At 47.5% G+C, this 26,714-nt stretch overlaps 1 protein-coding gene and 2 long non-coding RNA genes across 8 annotated transcripts in view; 1 reads left to right on the plus strand and 2 right to left on the minus strand.

Annotated features, from left to right (window-relative positions):
- The window catches only part of LOC144673576 (uncharacterized), a 345,035-nt gene that overhangs the window by 211,152 nt on the left and 107,169 nt on the right, over positions 1-26,714 (minus strand). Inside the window, exons 3-4 of one of the 2 annotated variants that reach the window (XR_013574380.1) lie at positions 6,264-6,383; positions 5,969-5,987 (exon numbers count right to left, since the gene is read on the minus strand). This is a non-coding gene — a long non-coding RNA (uncharacterized LOC144673576). Of the gene's footprint in view, positions 1-5,968; positions 5,988-6,234; positions 6,384-26,714 lie in introns of both variants that reach the window. The other variant, XR_013574381.1, reaches the window with a different exon arrangement.
- LOC144673578 (uncharacterized) overlaps positions 1-26,714 on the plus strand; it is a 343,246-nt gene that overhangs the window by 210,084 nt on the left and 106,448 nt on the right. Inside the window, exon 2 of the long non-coding RNA XR_013574384.1 lies at positions 7,280-7,329. This is a non-coding gene — a long non-coding RNA (uncharacterized LOC144673578). The remainder of the gene's footprint in view (positions 1-7,279; positions 7,330-26,714) is intronic.
- Positions 5,440-13,544, minus strand: LOC144673571 (fucolectin-1-like). Of its 5 annotated transcripts, none has more exons than XM_078535328.1 (5): positions 13,425-13,544; positions 8,860-8,927; positions 7,441-7,726; positions 6,510-6,686; positions 5,440-5,679 (listed from the first exon to the last, which is right to left on the minus strand). In XM_078535328.1, exons 2-4 carry the CDS (start codon positions 8,924-8,926, stop codon positions 6,533-6,535), a joined length of 507 nt encoding a protein of 168 aa, XP_078391454.1. In that variant the 5' UTR covers position 8,927; positions 13,425-13,544; the 3' UTR covers positions 5,440-5,679; positions 6,510-6,532. The 5 variants fall into 5 exon arrangements, with proteins under 5 accessions (XP_078391454.1, XP_078391452.1, XP_078391453.1 ...); XM_078535326.1 differs by having other exon boundaries at positions 13,410-13,539; XM_078535327.1 differs by lacking the exon at positions 5,440-5,679 and having other exon boundaries at positions 6,373-6,686.

Genomic DNA, 26,714 nt, shown 5'->3' on the forward strand with positions numbered 1-26,714 from the left:
AGGGAGTGCTGCACTGTCGGAGGGTCGGTACTGAGGGAGAGCCGCACTGTCAGAGGGTCAGTACTGAGGGTGTGCTGCACTGTCAGAGGGTCAGTACTGAGGGAGTGCTGCACTGTCGGAGCGTCAGTACATAGGGAGTGCTGCACTGTCAGAAGGTCGTATTGAGGGAGTGCTGCACTGTCAGAAGGTCGTATTGAGGGAGCGCTGCACTGTCGGAAGGGTCAGTGCTGAGGGAGTGCTGCACTGTCAGAAGGTCAGTACATAGGGAGCACTGCACTGTCGGAGGGTCAGTACTGAGGGAGTGCTGCACTGTCGGAGGGTCGGTACTGAGGGAGTGCTGCACTGTCAGAGGGTCAGTACTGAGGGAGTGCCGCACTGTCAGAGGGTCAGTACTGAGGGAGTGCTGCACTGTCGGAGGGTCAGTACTGAGGGAGTGCCGCACTGTCAGAGGGTCAGTACTGAGGGTGTGCTGCACTGTCAGAGGGTCAGTACTGAGGGAGTGCTGCACTGTCGGAGCGTCAGTACTGAGGGAGTGCTGCACTGTCGGATGGTCAGGACTGAGGGAGTGCTGCACTGTCAGAGGGTCAGTACTGAGGGAGTGCTGCACTGTCAGAGGGTCAGTACTGAGGGAGTGCCGCACTGTCAGAGGGTCAGTACATAGGGAGCACTGCACTGTCGGAGGATCAGTGCTGAGGGAGTGCTGCACTGTCAGAGGGCCTGTACGGAGGGAGTGCTGCACTGTCAGAGGGTTAGTACTGAGGGAGTGCTGCACTGTCAGAGGGTCACTACTGAGGGAGTGCTGCATTGTCAGAGGGTCAGTACAAATGGAGTGCTGCAGTGTCAGAGGGTCAGTACTGAGGGAGTGCTGCACTCTTGGAGGGTCAGGACTGAGGGAGTGCTGCACTGTAAGAGGGTCAGGACTGAGGGAGTGTTGCACTGTCAGGGGCTCAGTACTGAGGGAGTGCTGCACTGTTGGAGGGTCAGTACATAGGGAGCACTGCACTTTTGGAGGGTCAGTACATAGGGAGTGCTGCACTGTCAGAAGGTCGTATTGAGGGAGCGCTGCACTGTCGGAAGGGTCAGTATTGAGGGAGTGCTGCACTGTCGGAGGATCAGTGCTGAGGGTGTGCTGCACTGTCAGAAGGTCAGTACATAGGGAGCACTGCACTGTCGGAGGGTCAGTACTGAGGGAGTGCTGCACTGTCGGAGGGTCGGTACTGAGGGAGAGCCGCACTGTCAGAGGGTCAGTACTGAGGGTGTGCTGCACTGTCAGAGGGTCAGTACTGAGGGAGTGCTGCACTGTCGGAGCGTCAGTACTGAGGGAGTGCTGCACTGTCGGAGGGTCGGTACTGAGGGAGAGCCGCACTGTCAGAGGGTCAGTACTGAGGGTGTGCTGCACTGTCAGAGGGTCAGTACTGAGGGAGTGCTGCACTGTCGGAGCGTCAGTACTGAGGGAGTGCTGCACTGTCAGAGGGTCAGTACTGAGGGAGTGCTGCACTGTCGGATGGTCAGGACTGAGGGAGTGCTGCACTGTCGGAGGGTCAGTACTGAGGGAGTGCTGCACTGTCAGAAGGTCAGTACATAGGGAGCACTGCACTGTCGGAGGATCAGTGCTGAGGGAGTGCTGCACTGTCAGAGGGCCTGTACGGAGGGAGTGCTGCACTGTCAGAGGGTCGTATTGAGGGAGTGCTGCACTGTCGGAGGGTCAGTACTGAGGGAGTGCTGCACTGTCAGAGGGTCAGTACTGAGGGAGTGCTGCACTGTCAGAGGGTCAGTACTGAGGGAGTGCTGCACTGTCAGAGGGTCAGGACTGAGGGAGTGCTGCACTGTCAGAGGGTCAGTACTGAGGGAGTGCTGCACTGTCAGAGGGCCTGTACGGAGGGAGTGCTGCAGAGTGTGACAGGGTAATGGGACTTGGTACAGGCAGCACTGAGTGTTGGATGAGCTAATGTGAGTCGATAGTGGATGATGGGAGGTCAGCCAACAGTTAGAATGAACTCTGGGCAGGACTTCCAGTAACCAGCTCTGTACCTACAGGGTGTATTCACACAGAGTTAATCATTGTTGAAAACACCGAGCTCTCTGTTAGCAGGGATAAGCTCCAGTTATTATTCTTTCACTCTGACAGTCACAGGGAGGGCTCCCTGATCTCAGAGATGATCTCTCTGCCTTGACCTCAGATTTGCTGCTGTCAGTGTGTTTACTTTGGCAATAAGTTTGAAACTTTATTTGGAATCAAGAGCAGTGACACGTCATAAAATTATTGCTGTTCCTTTCCTGATTTTAAACACCTCGATTAAATCTCCCCTTAACCTTCTCTGCTCTGAGGAGGAACAATCCCGGCTTCTCCAGTCTCTCTACACGAACTGAACTCTCTCATCCCTGGAATAGTCCTGGTCAATCCCCTCTGAACGCTCCCTATGCTCTTCCCATCCTTCCTAACCTGCGCTGCCCAGAATCAAACCCAATTCTCCAGCTGCAGCCTAACCAGTTTTATAAAGGTTGAATATAATTTCCTCTCTTTTATATCCTGTGACCCCATTGATCATTCACCCCAGGAGAAGACCATTGGGCTCATCTTTCCCAGTGTCACCTCCTTGAAAGAGCCTATCAATTAGCCCCACTCCTCTGTTGTTCCCCCACAGCCCTGCAAATGTAGCCTAAAGTTAGAAAGTCAAAGATCGCGTATTCCTCTTTTTAACTTGGCCTGCCAGTTGAGATGTATAAAACAAAAACAGAATTACCTGGAAAAACTCAGCAGGTGTGGCAGCATCGGTGGAGAAGAAAACAGTTGACGTTTCGAGTCCTCACGACCCTTCGGCAGAACTGAGTATAGTTAGGAGAGGGGTGAAATATAAGCTGGTCTAAGGTGGGGGGCGGGGGGGGAGAGAAGTTGAGGGTGGGGTGGTTGTGGGGACAAGCAAGCAGTGATAGGAGCAGATAATCAAAAGATGCCACAGACAAAAGGATCAAAGAGGTGTTGAAGGTGGTGATATTATCTAAGAAAAGTGCTAATTAAGAATGGATGGCAGGACACTCAAGGTACAGCTCTAGTGGGGGTGGGTGGTCGTGAGGACTCGAAACGTCAACTGATTTCTTCTCCACCGATGCTGCCAGACCTGCTGAGTTTTTCCAGGTAATTCTGTTTTTGTTTTGGATTTCCAGCATCCGCAGTAGCTTTTAGCTTTTTGTTTTTATCAGTTGAGATGTACACATTGCCCAGATCTCTCTGTTCCAGCACCTACTTTAACGTTCTGCCATTTCAGTTAACATCCTCGTTATTCCGAACAGAACCTATTCCGTGAGGATAGTGTGGTTCCGGGAAATCTGACCCACATGACGGAAATAGACATCTCAAATACTTGAACCATCGGCGATCACTTGGTCAAATGGGTAAAGCTTGACGTCCCCGAAGATTAATCTCAAGGAGCAGACATCTGGAATGGAAACTCTGAGGGGGTTTCAGATACCCAGAAGTGACCCTCACCTCCAGACAGCCTAATTAAACGTGGCAGTTTTACGAACTGTCGAATTAGCTCCAGCCTCATTAAACACAAACGCACATTAATCAGCTAGAATTCCAGTGGGATTTTCCCAGCCAGAGGGTGGGAGGGAGAGGAGAGCATTCCCCCTTTCGCAAAAGGCTGCATTCGATTGCAGAAACCCCAGGCAGGTCATTAACAGGAAGGGAAAATTGGGAGAGGATTTTATATAAAGCAGACATGATAATGACTGTTTTAAGGAACTGTTGCAGTTTTGGCAGAGCTTTGCCAATGCCGAAAGTCTGATAGACTGAGACAACAGCTGAACTTAATACTGGTTCATTCAGCTCCAGAACAAGCTGTGACTCGCTGGATTAACCCCCCCCTTCGCTTTGGCGCCAGAATGTTATGGGTTCCAGATCCACTCTCTGAAAATCTGAGCACACAGTTCAAGCTGAAGCGTGCGCCATGTTCAGCTGCCGTCTCAGTCTATTGATCCCCCTCAGTCTGTCAACACTGTGACGCTCCCCTAAGGCAGTCATTATGTTGTCTGCTCCGTAAAATCCCCTTTGATCTTTTACCACCCTGTTTCCCCCTCTCTCGCCCTCCGTGCCCACCGGCCTACACTGGTGCCCACTCAAGCAAAGTCTCAGTGTTAAAATTCTCACCCCTGTTTTCAAATCCCTCCTTAGCCTCACCCCCATATCCCTGGACTCTCCACCATGCCCCACAACTGTCCGAGGTATCTGCCCGCCTCTCCTGCTGGCCCTCCCACAGTGGGGAGGTCAGGGAGGGCACGCCAAGCTCCAACCGGACAAAGAATCGGGGTCCGGAGTCTTGGACGGACCCCAGCCAGAGGGGGCCGGGTCCGGGGGAGGAGGGGGTTTGGGGGAGGGAGGGGTTTGTTGAGTGGGCGGTAGGGAGAGGTGACTCCCCCCAACAAAGCCAAGTGGCATGAAGAGCCCAGTGGGTTAGGAACATAGGAAACAGGGGCAATAGGAAGCCATTCAGCCCCTTGACCTGTTCTGCCATTCAAGTAGATCATGGCTGATCTTCTCCCTTCTCAACATCTTCCCCGCGCTATCGTTAATATCTAGAAATCTATCGATCTCTGTCTTGGACAAACTCAGTCACTGAACTTCCACAGCCTCTGGGGTAGAGAATTCCAAAGATTCACCACCCCCCTGAGGGAAGAAATTCCTCTTCATTTCAATCCTAAAGGACCTGCCCCTTATTCTGAGACTGTGTCCCCTGGTTCTAGACCACCCCCCCACCAGCCAAGGGAAACGTCTTTGCTGCACCCCACCCAGTCACGCCCTGTAAAAATGTAACTTTCAGTGAGATCGCCCCTCATTCTTCCAAACTCTAGAGAATACAGGCCCCGTCTCCTCAACCTCCCCTCATAAAACAGACCCGCCAACCCAGGGATCGGTCTGGTGAACCTCCATTGTGCTCCCTCCATGGCCAGTATATCCTTCTTTGCATAAAACCAAAACTGTGCACAATACTCCTGACGCAATTCCCAATTCTCCAGGAACTCCCCTGGAGTCTCTAGGCTAATCTCCGGGACACTCACTGGGTAGCAAGGACCCAACAGGAAAATCAGGCAATAATACTTCAACAATATGTCTTCACCTCCTTACCAGAGTGTCAGGGGTGTGGTTGGGGGAGGGGAAGGCTGCTCGACTGGGTGAGGCGGTTGGAGGCCATGCGTCGGAATCTCCAGGAATGCTTCCAAAACAGAGGCGGCAACTTTAAAAAGCAGGAGAAATGCCGAAGACCCGGATTCATTTGTTCCCCGTGGAATCGCTGCAACAGAGGGGAGGAACATTCTAGCAAATCCATCCTGCCGCCCCACTGAATGAATTCCTACTTTCCGTGCAATTCCCAGGCTGGCCATTTCCTTTCCCCCGGGTTACTGTCCCGCCATAACTTTCGGGTGAATAAACAAACCGTCCGAGAGGTCAAATCACTTTATTAATCGAGGAACATTCCGGAACAGCAAGATCTCATTACAGGTCAAGCTGAGTCAGCGATGCGAGCGCACGACCAGTGTTAACGGTGCACACGATGGCGGAGAACGAGAGGTTCAGGGAGGAGGCACAGGGAAAGCGTTCGAGGATCCCCAGACCGAGCGAATCAAAGCAGATTGTAGGGAACTCAAACCATGGGCAGTGCAGGGATTCACTTCACATCCCTGCATCAAATCAAACATTCCATCAACACGCAGCTCCGAGGGGCAACACTGACAGTTTCACAGCTCTCTCTTGGTCCAGTGGTCACCCTCTGTCCAAGGGTCACTCCCTGTCCAGGGGTCACTCTATGTCCAAGTGCAATTCTCCAATATTACTCTCTGTCCGGTCATCTGAACTGTCTGTTCAGGGCTCACCACTGATGTTACTCTCTGGCCAGAGTTCACTCCCTGTCCAGGGGTCACTCCCTGTCCAGGGGTCACTCTCTGATGTTGCTCTCTGCCCAAGGGTCACTCTCTGTCCAGGGGTCACTCTCTGATGTTACTCTGTATCCAGTGGTCACTCTCTGTCCAGGGAACACTCTCCAATGTTACTCTCTGTCCAGTAGTCACTGTCTGTTCAAGGTTCATACTGATGCTATTCTCTGTCCCGGTGTCCCTCTCTGTCTGGTGGTCACCTTCTGCCCAGCGGTCACTCTTTGTCCAGTGGTCACTCTCTGTCCAAGGGTCAATCTCTGATGTTACTCTTTGTCCAGTGGTCACCCTCTACCCAAGGGTCACTCTCCAATGTTACCCTGTCCAGGGGTCACTTTCTGTCCAATGTTACTCTCTAATATTACTCTCTGTCCTGAGGCCACTCACCGTCCAGCAGTGACTCCCTACTCAGGGATCACTCTCAGTCCAATGGTCGCTCTCTGTCCTGGGGGTCACTCTCTGTCCAGCGGTCACTCTCTGCCCAGGGATCATTCTCTATGTTACTCTCTGTCTCCGGCTGGTGCTGGTATGGGAGGGGATGGGGGAGGGTGATACTGAACCTGGGTTTCACTGCCACGCACCCTGTGATTGGCCATCCTGCTGCTCAATGGTGATGGCCAGGTCCAAACACGGTGATCTCAGCGATTGCCAGAGAGGTGTGCCGACCGGGTATCACCACGGTGACGTATCGGCCGATCATCCCATTGCAGCTAAAGTGCTGTGTTTCTCCAGGACTGATGGACTCAACCACTCCACACCTGCCAACACAGAAACACAAGGACATTAGGAACAATAAGAGGCCATTCAGCCCCTCTAGACTTTTCTGCCAAATTCTAAGCCCCAACCCTATTTTCCCAGCTTTGCTCCATATCCCACAAAACCCTTGCCCAGTAAAATCTATTGAGCTCTATTTTGAAAGCTCTAATTGACTCCCAAAGCCCTCACCAAGAGGTTTTATGGGATTTGTAGTGCCCCCCCCCCCCCCCCCCCCCCCCCCCCCCCCCCCCCCCCCCCCCCCCCCCCCCCCCCCCCCCCCCCCCCCCCCCCCCCCCCCCCCCCCCCCCCCCCCCCCCCCCCACCCCCCCCCCCCCCCCCCCCCCCCCCCCCCCCCACCCCCCCCCCCCCCCCCCCCCCCCGGCCCCTGTAACAGGAGTTTGTCTGTAGTGGGAGTTTGCTTGCAGCAGGAGTTTGTCTGTAGTGGGAGTTTGCCTGCAGCAGGAGTTTGCCTCTGGCTAGTTTTCCTGTAGTGGGAATTTGTCAGCAGCTGGAGTTTACCTGTAGTGTGAGATTGCCCGTAACAGGAATTTGTCTGGAACAGGTGTTTGCAGCTGCAGTTTGGCTGTAGCAGGAGCTTGCCTTTAGTGAGGGTTTGCCTGTAGCGGGAGTTTGCTGTAGCTGGTGGTTTTGCCTGTAGTGGGAGTTTTTGCCTGCACCTAGAGCTTGACTGTAGCAGGGGTTTGCCTGTCACAGGAATTTTTCTATAGCTGAAGTTTGCCTGTAGTTGCCGTTTACCTGGCATTGGATTTGCCATTGTCTTCAAGCGAGTCTCCAATACGGACCTCTGCTCCGTTCAGGTCTCCCGGAACCCCGTCTATCCTGTTAGTGATGGACACGGTGCCCACCATAAAGGGGTGGAGAAGGTCCACCCTCCACCAGGGCTCCATCTCGGAGGTAGTGATGGAGCAGGAACCCAGGCTGCAGTCCGAGTTCACGTTCCCGTCTATTGCATTGATGGCATTCCCGAGATAATTTTCCAAGCTGGACTGAGTGGCTCTGCCTTGCAGGGCCAAGTTAATGTCTAAAGGTTAAACACAGAGATTTAGAGGGTTCCATAAACTTCTTGAAACATTACAATGAGCACCTTGTTCATTCTCCCTCCATGGGGAACTGCACTGTTAGGGTGTGGCTTACCTTCAGACTCCACATGTTCTCCTGGCCAATCTTCCATTCTCCCTAACCCTCAACTCAGTTAAAACTCTGCTGCACATATCCTAAATTACACTGAGTCCTGTTCGCCCACCACCCATAAGACCATAAGACATAGGGGCAGAAATTATGCCAATCGGCCCATCGAGTCTGCTCCGCCATTCAATCATGGCTGATAAGTTTCTCAACCCCCTTCTCCCGCCTTCTCCCCTTAACCTTTGATCTCCTTACTAATCAAGAACCTATCTATCTCGGTCTTAAATACACTCAATGATCTGGCCCCACAGCCTTCTGTGGCAATGAGTTCCATAGATTCACCACTCGCTGGCTAAAGAAGTTTCTCCTCATCTCTGTTCTAAAAGGTCTTCCCTTTACTCTGAGGCTGTGCCCTCGGGTCCTAGTCTCCCCTACTAATGGAAACATCTTCCCCACGTCCACTCTATCCAGGCCTTTCAGTATTCTGTAAGTTTCAATCAGATCCCCCCTCATCCTTCTAAACTCCATCGAGTATAGACCCAGCGTCCTCAAACGTTACTCATATGTTAAGCCTTTCATTCCTGGGGTCATTCACGTGAACCTCCTCTGGACCCTCTCCAGGGCCAGCACATCCTTCCTGAGATACGGGGCCCAAAATTGCTCACGATATTCTAAATGTGGTCTGACCAGAGCCTTATAAAGCCTCAGCAGCACATCCCTGCTTTTATATTCTAGTCCTCTCGAAATAAATGCCAACATTGCATTTGCATTCCTAACCACCGACTCACCCCTGGTCTCAGTTCCCTGCATTGGCTCCCAGTCAGGCAATGCCTCGATTTTAAAATCGATCAGTGTCTGTCTTTCTCCCATAAGCACTCTCTCTTCATCCCTCTCCACTTCTCTATCTCTTTACCCCGCTCCCTCTTTCTCTCTGTGTCACTGTCCTTTTCTTTCTCTCTCCCTCCGATTCTCCGCTCTGCATCCCACCTCAGACTCATATCCATCCCGGAAAACCGGCTTGCTCCTTACCTGGATCAACATGGGCTTTTCCTAATCCAGACACCACTAGAAGAACAGCAAAAACTTGGAGGAGCATCCTGCGGAGAGACAGACGGGGATTTAACACCTGGTCTACTTACACCTCACAAATAATTCCTCAAATTTACAGCTCTTCCCAGTTATCATCAGCTCAGGGACCTTACACAATCTGAGAAAGACCAGTTAATGGCTGCCCTTATCTTGGTACCAGGGGATGGATCTGGGCAGATGGAGGAGTATCAGTGGGAGGGGATTTGAGTGATAGTGATCAGAATTCAGATTTGCTCAACTTAGATTCATCATCATTATGGAAAAGATTAAAGATAGACCAGGAATGTGACCACCGACACACGGTATCAGCAGTGTGTGTACCATCTACAAGATGCACTGCAGGAACTCACCAAGGCTCCTCAGACAGCACCTTCCAAACCCACGACCACTACCATCTAGAAGGACAAGGGCAGCAGATAGATGGGAACACCACCACCTGGATGTTCCCCTCCAAGTCACTCACCATCCTGACTTGGAAACATATCGCTGTTCCTTCACTGTCGCTGGGTCAAAATCCTGGTACTCCCTCCCTAACAGCACTGTGGGTGTACTTACATCCATTTTATTTAACCCTTTCATGGTACCACGAGACATACCCCGCATTTGTTGCCCATGCCTGATTGTCCTTGAACTGAATGACTTGCTCGGCCATTTCAGAGGGCATCAACCACATTGCTGTGGGTCTGGAGTCACATGTAGGCCAGACCAGGTAAGGATGGCAGATTTCCTTCCCTAACAGGCATTAGTGAACCAGATGGATTTTTACAACAACTGATAATGGTTTCATGGTCACCGTTACTGAGGCTAGTTAAGGTTCCACGTTCGTTGTTTAAATTTAAGTTCCACTCCCAGGTGCCCCCTGTAAATATTAACACACTCCCGGGGGCCGCCTGTAAATATTAACACACTCCCGGAGACCCCCTGTAAATATTAATACACTCCCGGAGACCCCCTGTAAATATTAACACGCTCCCGGAGACCCCCTGTAAATATTAACACACTCACAGAGACCCTCTGTAAATATTAACACACTCCCGGAGACCCCCTGTAAATATTAACACACTCCCGGAGACCCCCTGTAAATATTAACACGCTCCCGGAGACCCCCTGTAAATATTAACACACTCACAGAGACCCTCTGTAAATATTAACACACTCCCGGAGACCCCCTGTAAATATTAACACACTCCCGGAGACCCCCTGTAAATATTAACACACTCCCGGGGGCCGCCTGTAAATATTAACACACTCCCGGAGACCCCCTGTAAATATTAACACACTCCCGGAGACCCCCTGTAAATATTAACACACTCCCGGAGACCCCCTGTAAATATTAACACACTCCCGGAGACCCCCTGTAAATATTAACACACTCCCGGAGACCCCCTGTAAATATTAACACACTCACAGAGACCCCCTGTAAATATTAACACACTCCCGGGGACCCCCTGTAAATATTAACACACTCCCGGAGACGCCCTGTAAATATTAACACACTCCCGGTGACCCCCTGTAAATATTAACACACTCCCGGAGACGCCCTGTAAATATTAACACACTCCCGGAGACGCCCTGTAAATATTAACACACTCCCGGGGACCCCCTGTAAATATTAACACACTCCCGGGGACCCCCTGTAAATATTAACACACTCCCGGAGACGCCCTGTAAATATTAACACACTCCCGGTGACCCCCTGTAAATATTAACACACTCACAGAGACCCCCCTGTAAATATTAACACACTCCTGGAGACCTCCTGTAAATATTAACACTCTCCCGGTGACCCCCTGTAAATATTAACACACTCCCGGAGACCCCCTGTAAATATTAACACACTCCCGGAGACCCCCTGTAAATATTAACACACTCCCAGAGACCCCCTGTAAATATTAACACACTCCCGGAGACCTCCTGTAAATATTAACATACTCCCGGAGACTCCCTGTAAATATTAACACACTCCCAGAGACCTCTGTAAATATTAACACACTCACAGAGACCCTCTGTAAATATTAACACACTCCCGGAGACCCCCTGTAAATATTAACACACTCCCGGAGACCCCCTGTAAATATTAACACACTCACAGAGAACCCCTGTGAATATTAACACACTCCCGGGGACCCCCTGTAAATATTAACACACTCCCGGAGACGCCCTGTAAATATTAACACACTCCCGGAGACGCCCTGTAAATATTAACACACTCCCGGTGACCCCCTGTAAATATTAACACACTCCCGGAGATGCCCTGTAAATATTAACACACTCCCGGAGACGCCCTGTAAATATTAACACACTCCCGGGGACCCCCTGTAAATATTAACACACTCCCGGAGACCCCCTGTAAATATTAACACACTCCCGGAGACCCCCTGTAAATATTAACACACTCCCGGTGACCCCCTGTAAATATTAACACACTCACAGAGACCCCCCTGTAAATATTAACACACTCCCGGAGACCCCCTGTAAATATTAACACTCTCCCGGTGACCCCCTGTAAATATTAACACACTCCCGGAGACCCCCTGTAAATATTAACACACTCCCGGAGACCCCCTGTAAATATTAACACACTCCCAGAGACCCCCTGTAAATATTAACACACTCCCGGAGACCCCCTGTAAATATTAACACACTCACGGAGACACCCTGTAAATATTAACACACTCCTTGGGGCCCCCTGTAGATATTAACACACTCCCGGAGACCCCCTGTAAATATTAACACACTCCCGGAGACCCCCTGTAAATATTAACACACTCCTTGGGGCCCCCTGTAAATATTAACACACTCCCGGAGACCCCCCTGTAAATATTAACACACTCCCAGAGACCCCCTGTAAATATTAACACGCTCCCGGAGACCCCCTATAAATATTAACACATTCACAGAGACCTCTGTAAATATTAACACACTCCCGGAGACCCCCTGTAAATATTAACACACTCACAAAGACCCCCTGTAAATATTAACACACTCCCGGAGACCCCCTGTAAATATTAACACGCTCCCGGAGACCCCCTGTAAATATTAACACACTCCCGGAGACCCCCTGTAAATATTAACACGCTCCCGGAGACCCCCTGTAAATATTAACACGCTCCCGGAGACCCCCTGTAAATATTAACACGCTCCCGGAGACCCCCTGTAAATATTAACACACTCCCGGAGACACCCTGTAAATATTAACACACTCCCGGAGACCCCCTGTAAATATTAACACGCTCCCGGAGACCCCCCTGTAAATATTAACACACTCCCGGGGACCCCCTGTAAATATTAACACACTCACAGAGACCCCCTGTAAATATTAACACACTTCCGGGGACCCCCTGTAAATATTAACACACTCACAGAGACCCCCTGTAAATATTAACACACTCCCGGGGACCCCCTGTAAATATTAACACACTCACAGAGACCCCCTGTAAATATTAACACACTCCCGGAGACCCCTTGTAAATATTAACACACTCACAGAGACACCCTGTAAATATTAACATACTCCCGGAGACCCCCTGTAAATATTAACACACTCCCGGAGACCCCCTGTAAATATTAACACACTCCCGGGGACCCCCTGTAAATACTAACAAACTCCCGGAGACCCCCTGTAAATATTAACACACTCCCGGAGACCCCCTGTAAATATTAACACACTCACAGAGACCCCCTGTAAATATTAACACACTCCCGGGGACCCCCTGTAAATATTAACACACTCACAGAGACCCCCTGTAAATATTAACACACTCCCGGTGACCCCCTGTAAATATTAACACACTCACAGAGACCCCCTGTAAATATTAACACACTCCCGGGGACCCCCTGTAAATATTAACACACTCACAGAGACCCCCTGTAAATATTAACACACTCCCGGAGACCCCTTGTAAATATTAACACACTCACAGAGACACCCTGTAAATATTAACATACTCCCGGAGACCCCCTGTAAATATTAACACACTCCCGGGGACCCCCTGTAAATATTAACACACTCCCGGGGACCCCCTGTAAATATTAACACACTCCCGGGGACCCCCTGTAAATATTAACACACTCCCGGGGACCCCCTGTAAATATTAACACACTCCCGGGGACCCCCTGTAAATATTAACACACTCCCGGAGACCCCCTGTAAATATTAACACACTCCCGGGGACCCCCTGTAAATATTAACACACTCCCGGAGACCCCCTGTAAATATTAACACACTCCCGGAGACCCCCTGTAAATATTAACACACTCCCGGGGACCCCCTGTAAATATTAACACACTCCCGGAGACCCCCTGTAAATATTAACACACTCCCCGGGACCCCCTGTTAATATTAACACGCTCCCGGAGACCCCCTGTAAATATTAACACACTCACAGAGACCAGCTCACACTAAACACAGGCTACAATTGTCACTGTCTTGTGCAATGTTTGGCATTTTATGTTGGTTTTTTGGTGAAGATGTGCAGCTTGACTCGTACTTCGGTCGCTCTTACCTGGTGAGTTTGTTTCCAAGGGTGTGGATGAGCTGGCTCTGCAGATGCTCTGCTGGTTAATGTTGCTGTCGTTCCTCATTTATAATCCCCACCTCATCTCTGAGATTCCACCTGTGACACAATGTATTGGTCAGCAGACAGCTCTTCAGCGTGGGACATTGCAACAGAGGGGGAGATGAGGTTGAGGGATTGTGAAACCAGTAAACAAAGTAAACTATCTGGTAATCAAAATAAAGTGAGAGTGAGAGACAGTGACCAAGAGGGAAGAGAGAGAGAGCTACAGAGACAGAGAGAGAGGGAGAGCTACAGAGACAGAGAGAGAGGGAGAGCTACAGAGACAGAGAGAGAGAGAGAGAGAAAACACAAGAACACAAGGAATAGGAGCAGGAATAGGCCACTCAGCCCATCCAGCCTGTTCCGCCATTCAGGACCATCATGGCCGATCTTGGGCTTCAACCCCATTTTCCCGCTCACTCCCCGTAACCGTTCATTCCCCGAGACACCAAAAATCTGTCTTTCCCAGCCTTAAACAGATCCAACGATGGAGCACCCACAATCCTCTGGGGGAGAGAATTCCAAATATTCACAACCCTATGGGGAGAGAGTGGGGCAGTGGGATTAGTTTCGGGATAGATACAGGGCTATGGGGAGAGAACGGGGCAGTGGGATTAGTTTAGGGATTGATACAGGGCTATGGGGAGAGAGTGGGGCAGTGAGATTAGTTTGGGATTGATACAGGGCTATGGAGAGAGAGTGGGGCAGTGGGATTAGTTTGGGATTGATACAGGGCTATGGGGAGAGAGTGGGGCAGTGGGATTAGTTTGGGATTGATACAGAGCTATGGAGAGAGAGTGGGGCAGTGAGATTAGTTTGGGATTGATACAGGGCTATGGAGAGAGAGTGGGGCAGTGGGATTAGTTTGGGATTGATACTGGGCTATGGGGAGAGAGTGGGGCAGTGGGATTAGTTTGGGGATTGATACAGGGCTATGGGGAGAGAACGGGGCGGTGGGATTAGTTTGGGATTGGTACAGGGCTATGGGGAGAGAGTGGGGCAGTGGGATTAGTTTGGGATTGATACAGGGCTATGGGGAGAGAGTGGGGCAGTGGGATTAGTTTGGGATTGATACAGGGCGAGGGGGAGAGAGTGGGGCAGTGGCATTAGTTTGGGATTGATACAGGGCTATGGGGAGAGAGTGGGGCAGTGGGATTAGTTTGGGATTGATACAGGGTTATGGGGAGAGAGTGGGGCAGTGGGATTAGTTTGGGATTGATACAGGGCTGTGGGGAGAGAGTGGGGCAGTGGGATTAGTTTGGGATTGATACAGGGCTATGGGGAGAGAGTGGTGACAGTGGGATTAGTTTTGGATTGATACAGGGCTATGGGGAGAGAGCGGGACAGTGGGATTAGTTTGGGATTGATACTGGTTTTTGGGAGAGAGAGTGGGATTATTTTGGGATTGATACTGGTTTTCGGGAGAGAGAGTAGGATTATTTTGGGATTGATACTGGTTTTCGGGAGAGAGAGTGGGATTATTTTGTGATTGATACTGATTTTCAGGAGAGAGAGTGGGATTAGTCTGGGATTGATACTGGTTTTCGGGAGAGAGAGTGGGATGAGCTTGCTTCTATCTGGATCACAGGGATCGCAGTTTCCGGCTAACGGAATGTGGGATAAACTGACAGGAAAAATCCAAAGCTGTGACGCGTACCGATGGTCATGTTACAGTACACCCTCCCCAGTATCCGGCTTGTCCCACAATTCTCCCTTTCAGTGTGTTCACTTCAGTAATTTCCAGAAGTATTCGAAGGGTTAACTGTTGCCAAATCTAGACCTCCCTGGTTGTCTAGAGGAATACAGGGGAAGATCAAACAGAAAAAGAAAGCGTACGATAGGCACAAAGAACTAAGCACTGCAGATAGCCTAGACGAATATCGGAAGTGCAGGGACGAAGTAAAAAAGGAAATAAGGAAATCAAAGACAGGGCATGAAAAAAGATTATCAAGTAAAGTTAAAGATAACCCAAAGATGTTTTACCAATACATTAATGCTAAAAGGTTAGTTAAGGAAAAAGTGGGACCTATCAGAAATGAAGATGGAAACTTGTGTGTAGATGCAGAGGCTGTGGGAAGGGTTTTGAATGAATATTTTGTCTCTGTGTTTACAAAGGAAAGGGAGGATGTAGATATAGTAGTCCAGGAGGAACACTGCGAGATATTGGACAGGATAGTCATAAAGAGAGAGGAAGTACTCGAAGGGTTGAAATCCTTGAAAGTTGATAAGTCACCAGGGCCAGATGGATTGTTTCCGAAGCTGCTGAAGGAAGTCAGGGAGGAGATAGCAGATGCTCTGAGGATGATTTTCCAATCTTCACTAGATACAGGGGAGGTACCGGAGGACTGGAGAAATGCAAACGTAGTTCCATTGTTTAAAAAGGGATCAAAGGAAATGCCAAACAATTATAGGCCAGTTAGTCTTACATCGATGGTGAGCAAATTAGTAGAATCAATCCTGAGAGATAGGATTAACTGTCATGTGGAAAGGCATGGACTAGTCAGGGATGGTCAGCATGGATTTGTTAAAGGAACGTCTTGCCTCACAAATTTGATTGAATTCTTTGAGGAAGTGACAAGAAGAGTTGATGAAGGTAGTGCAGTGGATGTTGTGTACATGGATTTTAGCAAGGCATTTGACAAGGTCCCACATGGCAGATTGGTCAGGAAAGTAAAAGCCCATGGGATTCAGGGTAATGTGGCAAACTGGATAAATGGTTGGCTTTGTAACAGGAAACAAAGGGTAATGGTCAATGGATGCCCTTGTGAATGGAAAGTTGTCTCAAGTGGTGTTCCACAGGGCTCGGTGTTGAGACCCTTGCTGTTTGTGTTATATATTAACGATCTGGACGTGTACGTGGGGGGCAAGATTGGGAAATTTAGTGTAGTGTAGTGTAGTGGATAGTGTAGAGGATAGCCATAATCTCCAAAACGATATAGATGGGTTGGTGGAGTGGGCGGTAAAGTGGCAGATGGATTTTAACATACAGAAGTGTGAGGTCATATATTTAGGGAGGTCAAACAGTTATAGGGATTACAAAATAAATGGGAATATACTAAGAGGGTAGATGAAGTGAGAGATCTTGGCGTACAAGTACACAGGTCCCTGAAGGCAGCAGTTCAAGTAGACAAGGTTGTAAAGAAGGCATATGGAATGCTCTCCTTCATTGGCAGAGGTATAGAATATAAAAGTAAGGATATAATGTTGGAATTGTATAAAACACTGGTGAGGCCACAACTGGAGTATTGTGTGCAGTTCTGGTCACCACATTACAGGAAGGACGTAATAGCTCTGGAGAGAGTGCAGAGGACATTTACAAGAATGTTGCCAGGGTTAGAAAAGTGTAGCTACGAGGAGAGATTGGATAGGTTGTGGTTATTTTCCTTAGAACAAAGAAGGCTGAGGGGTGACTTGATTGAGGTGTACAAAATTATGAGGGGAATAGAGAGAGTGAACAGTATCAAATTGTTTCCCTTGGTGGAGAATTCTAGAACCAGGGGACATAGATTCAAGATAAATGGCAGAAGGTGTAGGGGGGACATGAGGAAGAACTTTTTTATGCAGAGGGTAGTGGGTGTCTGGAATTCGCTGCCCAAGTTGGTGGTAGAGGCAGAAACTCTAAACTCTTTTTAAAAAGTACCTGGATCTGCACCTAAAGTGCTGTAAACTGCAGGGCTATGGGCCGGGTGCAGGAAGGTGGGATTAGAAAGGGCACCTGGGTGTCCTCAGGCTGGCATGGACAAGATGGGCCGAATGGCCTCCTCCTGTGCTGTAACTTTTCTATGGTTCTATTGCATAAAATCAAGAATGATTCTTGAGAAATCACAGAGAAGGGTGATGTGTGATTGCCGGCTGCTTTAATCAGATCCTCAGGTCTAGTTTTGATCAGAAGTGAACATTTCGGACAGCAATGAACCGGGACTGAGCCCAACAACACCATCAAAATAAAATTCAGAAAATCATCAACGTCTGGATATTCCAGAATACCACAACCACTGGGCCTTGCACAATGTTACTGAAGAAATTCTGTATTTCTCATGTGTCGGTGCAGATTAGATGAGCTGAAGGGCCTCTTCTGCACTGTGTGATTCTGTGATTCTGTGATCTCAGAGTCTGGTGAGCCTTTGCTGCACTCCCTCCACGGCCAGTATATCCTTCCTTGCTCCAGGTGTGGTCTCACCAAGGCCCTGTACAATTGCAGCAAGACTTCCTCACTCTTGTAACCAAATGCCCGTGCATTAAAAGCTAACAAACCATTTGCTTTCCTAAATGTTTGCTGCATCTGAATGCCAACTTTTAGGCAATAATGGGGGAGGCAGATGCCTCGCGTAATTACAATAAAACCATTGTCGATTGTTGTAAAAACCCATCTGGTTCACTAATGTCCGTTAGGGAAGGAAATCTGCTGTCTTCACCTGGTCTGGCCTACATGTGACTCCAGACCCACAGCAACGTGGTTGTCTCTAAAATGACCCAGCAGCTACTCAGTTCTCAAGGGCAATTAGGGATGGGCAGCAATAGCTGGCCTAGAGAACGATGCACAGAACCCAGGACCGAATAGATTGGAATATTCTCTCTTATAACATCAGGTGTCAAACTCTCAATGAACTTTACAACTTATCATGAGTTAGTGCAGCAGCAAAGTACCACATTTCATCACATCCCATCAAACACTCCCAGGACAGATACAGCATAGGGTTAGATATAGAGTAAAGCTCCCTCTACACCTTCCCCATCAAACACTCCCAGGACAGGTACAGCACGGGGTTAGATACAGAGTAAAGCTCCTTCTACACTGTCCTCATCAAACACTCCCAGGACAGGTACAGCATGGGGTTAGATACAGAGTAAAGCTCCCTCTACACCGTCCCCATCAAACACTCCCAGGGCAGGTACAGCACGGGGTTAGATACAGAGTAAAGCTCCCTCTACGGAAGCTGATAAGTGTGTGACCTTCTCCTGATAGGGAATAGAATGCAGCATTCGTTCTAATGCTCTGGAATAAGTTTGGCTTTTCAAAAGTCCCAACAACCCTCAGTGGCTTTTCCCTGTTGTGAGGGTAAATTTTTAGCTTCTGTGAATTGCGGAGACCGGGTCAGTTCTGAAGTTTTCTGAATGTTTTGTCTCTATGATATTGACAGGTGATTGTATATCTCCGAGAACATGTACCTCTCTTCAGCCAATTGTCACTGTCATATGTGGCCTCTTTCTGTGTGGAAAAGAAAGCACAGACGGAATCGACATCAGCTACGTTCCCTTTCCACTTTTGCAAGTCTCATTCTTCTGTATGTGTTGGTCTTTGTAGTTGAATTCACTGATGAATGACAAACATGGTTGGGATAACTAGGGCTGTAGAGTGGGCTTTGAACTCAATAGAAGGGGATACATAGGCTTACAAAGCGGAATGATAAGGCAGCATTGCAGGGCAGCTATTTAGGTAATGATAGCCAGAGTGTGACAGGAAGGGACAGAGTGTACAAACATAAAAAAACAGCAGCAAGTAGGGTCAAAGGGGAAAAAATGGAACAAAGGCAAAATTAATGGCTCTTTACTTAAATGCACTTAGTATTCGGTACAAAATAAATAAATTATTGGCACAAATAGAGGTTAATGGGTATGATCTTATAGCCATTACGGAGACATGGTTACAGGGAGATCAAAGCTGGGAACTAAATATTCAGGGGTATGTGACTTTTTGAGAGGACAGGCAGGAAGAAAAGGGTAGTGGGGTAGCTTTGTTAGTACGAGATGGAATAAGTACGATAACAAGAAATGATCTTGGATCGGAACATGTAGAATCCGCATGGGTGGAGATAAGAAATAACAAGGGGAAGGAGACATTGGTGGGAGTAGTCTATAGGCCCCATGACAGTAGCTATACTGTAGGACAGTAGGATAATGAGGGCATGTAAAAAAGACAGCACATTAATCATGGGTGACTTTAATCTTCATGTAGACTGGGAAAGTCAACCTGGCAGAGGTAGCCATGAACAAGAATTCATAGAGTATATTCGGGACAGTTTCTTAGAACAATATGTTGTGAATCCAACCAGGGGTCAGGCTATTTTGGATCTGGTAATATATAATGAGGTAGGTTTAATAAATGATCTCAGAGTAAAAGACCCCCGAGGAAACAGTGACCATAACATGGTTTAATTTAGCATTCAGTTTGAGAGTGAGAAACTTGGGTTGGAAACAACTGTGCTAAACATAAATAAGGGTCATTACAAAGGAATGAGGGCAGAGTTGGCTGGAGTGGACTGGGAAAGGATAGGATTTTAGTAGAAGAAATGGTTAATGAACAATGGAAGACATTTAAGAAAATAATTCATGACTCTCAACAAAGATACATCCCAGTGAGGAAGAAGGATTCTAGAAAGGGGATAAACCAACTATGGTTAACCAAGTAAGTTAAGTATAGAATCAAATTGAAAGAAAAAACATACAATGTGGCAAAGATTAATGGTAATCCAAAGGATTGGGAAAGTTTTAAAAGCCAACAAAAGATGACCAAAAATAAATAAAGAGGGAGAAAATAAACTTTGAAGGTAAACTAGCAAATAATATAAAAACGGACAGTAAGAGCTTCTTAAAATATATAAAAAGGAAGAGAGAGACCAAAGTGAACATAGACCCATTAGAGAATGAGGCTGGGGAAATAATAATGGGGAACCAGGAAATGGCAGAGGAGTTGAATAAATACTTTGCTTCAGTCTTCACAGTAGAAGACACTAATAGCATTCCAAAAATACTAAATAATCAAGGGGCAAAAGAAGTGGAGGAAATAAATACAATAACTTTCACTAGAGAAAAAATACTATGGAAACTAATGGGGCTAAAGGCCGATAAGTCTCCTGGACCTGATGGGTTACATCCTAGGATATTAAAGGAAGTAGTTACAGAGATAGAGGATGCACTGGTAGTAATCTTCCAAGAATCCTTAGATTCTGGAAAAGTCCTAGAGGATTGGAAAACTGCCGATGTAACACCCTTATTCAAAAAGGGAGGGAGACAAAAAAACAGGTAACTATAGGCCAGTTAGCTTAACATCTGTCATTGGGAAAATGTTAGAGTCTATTATAAAGGATGTAATAGCAGAGCATTTAGAAATGCATAATCTAATCAAGCAGAGTCAGCATGGCTTCATGAAGGGGAAATCATGCCTGACAAATTTATTAGAATTCTTTGAGGAGGTAACAAGCAGGATAGATAAAGGGGAACCAGTAGATGTAATATATTTGGATTTCCAAAAGGCGTTTGATAAGGTACCGCACAAAAGGCTTCTTAATAAGATAAAAGCCCATGGTGTTGGGGGTAGTATATTAGCATGGATAGAGGATTGGTTCACTAATAGAAGACAGAGAGTTGGGATATGGGGGGCATTTTCAGGATGGCAACCTGTAACTAGTGGATGCCACTGGGATCAGTGCTGGGGCCACAATTATTTACAATATATATTAATGACGTGGATGAGGGAAGTGAATGTACTATCGCCAAGTTTGCGGATGATACAAAAATAGGTGGGAAGGCAAGTGGTGAGGATGACACAAGGAGTCTACAGAGGGATACAGACAGGTTAAGTGAGTGGGAAAAAAAGTGGCAGATGGAATATAATGTGGGAAAATGTGAGGTTATGCACTTTGGCAGGAAGAATAGAGGAGCTGAATATAATCTAATGTCCTTCAGGGAAGGAAATTGGCCATCCTTACCTGGTCTGGCCTACATGTGACTGCAAACCCACAGCAATGTTGTTAACTCCTAACTGCCCTTTGAACAAGGGCAATTAAGGATGGGCAATAAATGCTGGCATAGCCAGCGACGCCCCCATCCCATGAATGAATCTTAAAAAAAAATAAATGGAGAAAGACTGCAGGAGGCTGCAGCACAGAGGGATTTGGGGGTCCTGGTGCATGAATCCCAAAAAGCTAACATATAAGTTCAACAGGTAATAGGGAAGGCAAATGGAATGTTGGCCTTTATTTCAAAAGGAATGCAGTATAAAAATAGGGAAGTCTTGCTAAAACTATACAAGGCACTAGTTAGACCACACCTAGAACACTGTGAACTGTTTTGGTTCCCTTATCTAAGGAAAGATATACTGGGACTTACCGCAGAGGGCTGTAGAGGCTGGGTCATTAAATATATTCAAGGCTGAGATAGACAGATTTTTAATCAGTAAGAGAATCAAGGGTCATGGGGAAAAGGCAGGAAAGGGGCTGAGATAGAGGTTCAAACATTCAAGTCAGGCATGAAGAAATTAACCAGAGACTCCATAGTGACCGAGCTAACACATTTCCTTTTCCATTATAGAACCACCCCTCACACAGCAACAGGCGTCTCGCCTGTGGAATTGTTGATGAATCGCTGTCTCAGAGCAAGATTGAGCTTAGTAACGCCAAATTTAGTGGGGGTGGTGGGGAAGGTGGAAAGGAGTCAGGGAAGACAGAAAACTGGACATGGCTGGCATAGTCATGACAGGAAATTTACCGTAGGAGAGACGGTATATGTGAAGAATTTCGGTGAAAGACCCAAGTGGTTATCGGGTGAAATAAGTGCAGTGACTGGATCTCTTTCTCACCATGTGAAAGTAGAAAACCAAATCATACGGAGACATATAGATCAGACAAGGAGGAGAGAAACAAAGTACCAGGAAATGATTCCTCCAGTGTTCACGACTGAGTCAATGTCTCCTGTTGAAAGGACGCAACTGAGCACAGACGTGTCTGAAGGGTCGGCTGTACCCGCGGGAGTTGAGGAAACAGGTTGGCAGGTGTCCACCGAAGAACCTGATGTTCGGACAACACCAGAAAAAGCAGGTTCCTGACAAAACACCTGAAGCTGTGGGTGTGAGATTTTCTACACGCAACAGGAAACCCCCAGAAAGACTGAAGGTGTAAATTAATTCCTGTGTAAATAATTTGATATTTTGAGAAGAATTGTAACTGTAAAATGTATTTTTTGAGTAAAGGGGGAGGGATGTGGTAATCTAATGTGTAATATACCTTTAACAAGAATGTTATAATCGAAGATCACATGATCTTACTATCCAATAGCAGAGTAGTGCGGGCGACCTCAGTAGTCAGTAGTCTACAGTTAGAGTCTGTAATGTAGAAACATGGTTTGAGTTGTAAGCGCACAAGTGTAGCTGTTGAGTTCCTTGGTAAATAAATAGTGTGCTCTCAATAAGAACTGTCTGCTGATCTACTTTGTCTATGGTACCAACTTGGTCATCCCAAAACAAGCGTATAACCCGGATCCATTAGTCCAGCTAACTAGTCCAACTCCCCCTTTAGTGAGGTTGGGAATGGCATTAAACAGGAAATTAGAGACGCGTGCAATAAAGGGACATCTGTAATTATGGGTGACTTTAATCTGCATATAGATTGGGCAAATCAAATTAGTAACAATACCGTAGAGGAGGAATTCCTGGAGTGTATACGGGATGGTTTTCTGGACCAATACGTTGAGGAACCAACGAGAAAACAGGCCACCCCAGACTGGGTATTGTGTAATGAGAAAGGAATAATTGGCAATCTAGTTGTGCCAGGCCCCTTGGGGATGAACGACCATAATATGATAGAATTCTTCATCAAGATGCAGAGTGACGTAGTTGATTCTAAGACTCGGGTCCTGAATCTTAATAAAGGAAACTACGATGCTATGAGACGCGAGTTGTCTATGATGGATTGGGAAACGTTACTTAAAGGGATGACGGTGGATAGGCAATGGCAAACATTCAAAGAGCACCTGGGTGAACTGCAACAATTGTTTATTCCTGTCTGGCACAAAAGTAAAACAGGAAAGGTGGCCAATCCATGGCTTACAAGAGAAATTAGAGATAGTATTAGATCCAAGGAAGAGGCATACAAATTGGCCAGAAAAAACAACAGACCTGAGGATTGGGAGCAGTTTAGAATTCAGCAAAGGAGGACCAAGGGATTGATTAAGAAGGGGAAAATAGAGTACGAGAGTAAGCTTGCAGGGAACATAAAAACTGACTGTAAAAGTTTCTATAGGTATGTGAAGAGAAAAAGATTGGTGAAGACAAATGTAGGTCCCTTACAGTCAGAAACAGGGGAATTTATAATGGGGAACAAAGAAATGGCTGACCAAGTAAATACACACTTTGGTTCTGTCTTCACAAAGGAGGACACTAATAACATACCAGAAATGTTGGGGAACACAGGGTTTAGTGAGAGGGAGGAACTGAAAGAAATCAGTATTAGTAGTGAAATGGTGTTGGGGAAATTGATGGGATTGAAGGCCGATAAATCCCCGGGGCCTGATAATCTACATCCCAGAGTACTTAAGGAAGTGGCCCTAGAAATAGTGGATGCATTGGTGGTCATCTTCCGAGATTCTATAGACTCTGGAACAGTTCCTACAGATTGGAGGGTAGCTAATGTAACCCCACTATTTAAAAAGGGAGGTAGAGAGAAAACAGGGAATTATAGACCAGTCGGCCTGACGTCGGTAGTGGGGAAAATTCTAGAGTCTATTATAAAAGATTTAATAGCTGAGCACGTGGAAAACAGTGGCAGATTCGGGCAGAGTCAGCATGAATTTACGAAAGGGAAATCATGCTTGACAAATCTACTGGAATTTTTCAAGGATGTAACTAGTAGAGTTGATGAGGGGGAGCCAGTGGATGTTGTTTATTTGGACTTTCAGAAGGCTTTCGACAAAGTCCCACATAAGAGATTGGTGTGTAAAATTAAAGCGCATGGGATTGGGGGTAGTGTATTGAGATGGATAGAAAACTGGTTGGCAGACAGGAAACAAAGAGTAGGAATAAACGGGTCTTTTTCCGAATGGCAGGCAGTGACTAGTGGGGTACCGCAGGGATCGGTGCTGCGACCCCAGTTATTCACAATACATATTAATGATTTAGATGAGGGAACTAAATGTAATATCTCCAAATTTGCAGATGACACAAAGCTGGGTGGGAGGGTGAGCTGTGAGGAGGATGCAGAGATGCTTCAGTGTGATTTGGACAAGCTGAGTGAGTGGGCAAATGCATGGCAGATGCAGTATAATGTGGATAAATGTGGGGTTATCCACTTTGGTAGCAAAAACAGGAAGGCAGATTATTATCTGAATGGCTATAAGTTGAGAGATGGGAATGTGCAACGAGACCTGGGTGTCCTCGTACACCAGTCGCTGAAGGTAAGCATGCAGGTGCAGCAGGCGGTAAAGAAGGCAAATGGCCTTCATAGCCAGAGGATTCGAGTACAGGAACAGGGATGTCTTGCTGCAATTGTACAGGGTCTTGGTGAGACCACACCTGGAATATTGTGTGCAGTTTTGGTCTCCTTATCTAAGGAAGGATGTACTTGCTATAGAGGGAGTGTAGCGAAGGTTTACCAGACTGATTCCTGGGATGGCGGGACTGACATATGAGGAGAGATTGAGTCGGTTAGGGTTATATTCGCTGGAGTTCAGAAAAATGACGGGGGATCTCATAGAAACCTATAAAATTCTAACAGGACTAGACAGGGTAGATGCAGGAAGGATGTTCCCGATGGTGGGGGAGTCCAGAACCAGGGGTCACAGTCTGAGGATATGGGGTAGACCATTTAGGACTGAGATGAGGAGAAATTTCTTCACCCAGAGAGTGGTGAGCCTGTGGAATTGGTTACCACAGAAAGTAGTTGAGGCCAAAACATTGTATGTTTTCAAGAAGGAGTTAGATGTAGCTCTTGGGGTGAAAGGGATCAAAGGGTATGGGGAGAAAGCGGGAACAGGTTATTGAGTTGGATGATCAGCCATGATCATAATGAATGGCGGAGCAGGCTCGAAGGGCCGAATGGCCTACTCCTGCTCCTAGTTTCTATGTTTCTAAACTAGTGACCAGGATCCAGCATCCTGCGTGTCTGAAGATGACTGTTCCATCAGTTGTAATCCTCTCTGGCATCAAATAGGAAAAGCAATAGATTTTTCCTTCTGTTCTCCAATGGCCAAAACTTCCCCACGTCCCCTTCAAAATGCTGTGACCATTTTTGCCAACGTGGGGATACAGAGGATGGTTCCAAACGTGCTTCAAAAAGGGAATAGTTCACCATACACAATGCCATTTTCATCCATCATCAGAATGGAACCTCCCTGTAAAAACTTTCCTGCTCGTGAGGTCTGAACACAGCCTGAGTGTCTCTCAAATTCCATAGTTTAAAACGCTGTGTTTTTTTAATTCATTCCTGGGATGTGGGTGTCACAGGCTGGGTCAGCATTTATTGCCCCCCTTAATTGCCCTTCTTCAGAGGGCATTTAAGAGTCAACCACATTGCTGTGGGTCTGGAGTCATGTGTAGGCCAGACCGGGTAAGGACAGCAGGTTTCCTTCCCTAAAGGGCAGTAGGTTTTACGACAATCGGCAACGTTTTCATGGTCATGATCGGCCTTTTAATTCCAGATTTTTACTGAATCCAAATTTCACCATCTGCCCTGGTGGGATTTAACCCGGGTCCCCCCCAGAGCATAACCCTGGGTCTCGGGATTACTCATCCAGTGAGAATACCGCTACACCAGAAAAAACCTCACACCTTCTTATTTTACACTGTCCTCATCATCAGTGCGAGATTCTTGGTGATTTTAACAGCCAGGGATACCTTAGGAAGAGCTGAAGCAAACATTATCTCCTTAATTCAAACAGCTCCACCACACTCCCTCTGCTGGTACAATTCTGTGCGGTAGCTTCAAGTGAACATTGTGCACCTGGCAATTTCAAAGCACATCTCATGCTCCCTTCGTCCAAGCAGACTTTGTCCTTCTAGAGATGAGAGATTAGATATTTAAGTAATGCACCTGGACCACTGTGTGCAGTTTTGGTCCACGTATCTAAGGAAGGATACGCTTGCCATAGAGGGAGCGCAGCGGAGGTTCACCAGACCGATCCCTGGGATGGCGGGACTGTCTTATGGGGGGAGATTGAGGAGACTGGGCCTGTATTCTCTAGAGTTTGGACGAATGAGAGGCGACCTCACTGAAACTCACAAAATTCTGAATGGGAGTGACAGGGTGGATGCAGGAAGGATGTTCCCCTGGGTGGGGGGGGTCTAGGACCAGGGGACACAGTCTCAGAATAAGGGGCAGGTCATTTAGGATTGAGATGAGGAGGAATTTCTTCTCTCTGAGGGTTGTGAACCTTTGGAATTCTCTACCCCAAAGGCTGTGGAAACTCAGTCATTGAGTCTGTTCAAGACAGAGTTCGATAGATTTCTAGATACCCATGAGTTCAGGT

The sequence above is a fragment of the Cetorhinus maximus genome, unplaced genomic scaffold, assembly GCF_964194155.1.
Source record: "Cetorhinus maximus unplaced genomic scaffold, sCetMax3.hap1.1 HAP1_SCAFFOLD_388, whole genome shotgun sequence".
Taxonomy (NCBI): Eukaryota; Metazoa; Chordata; class Chondrichthyes; order Lamniformes; family Cetorhinidae; genus Cetorhinus; species Cetorhinus maximus.

Bases quoted from the DNA above. Each gene is read 5' to 3' on its own strand.
- LOC144673571 (XM_078535324.1), bottom strand. From the start codon at position 13,503: ATGAGGAACGACAGCAACATTAACCAGCAGAGCATCTGCAGAGCCAGC. The intron at 7,727-13,409 runs GTACGAGTCAAG...TTTAACCTTTAG, and splicing joins ACCAGGTAAGAGCGACCGAA to ACATTAACTTGGCCCTGCAA. The intron at 6,687-7,440 runs GTAAACGGCAAC...CTGTGTTGGCAG, and splicing joins AATGGCAAATCCAATGCCAG to GTGTGGAGTGGTTGAGTCCA.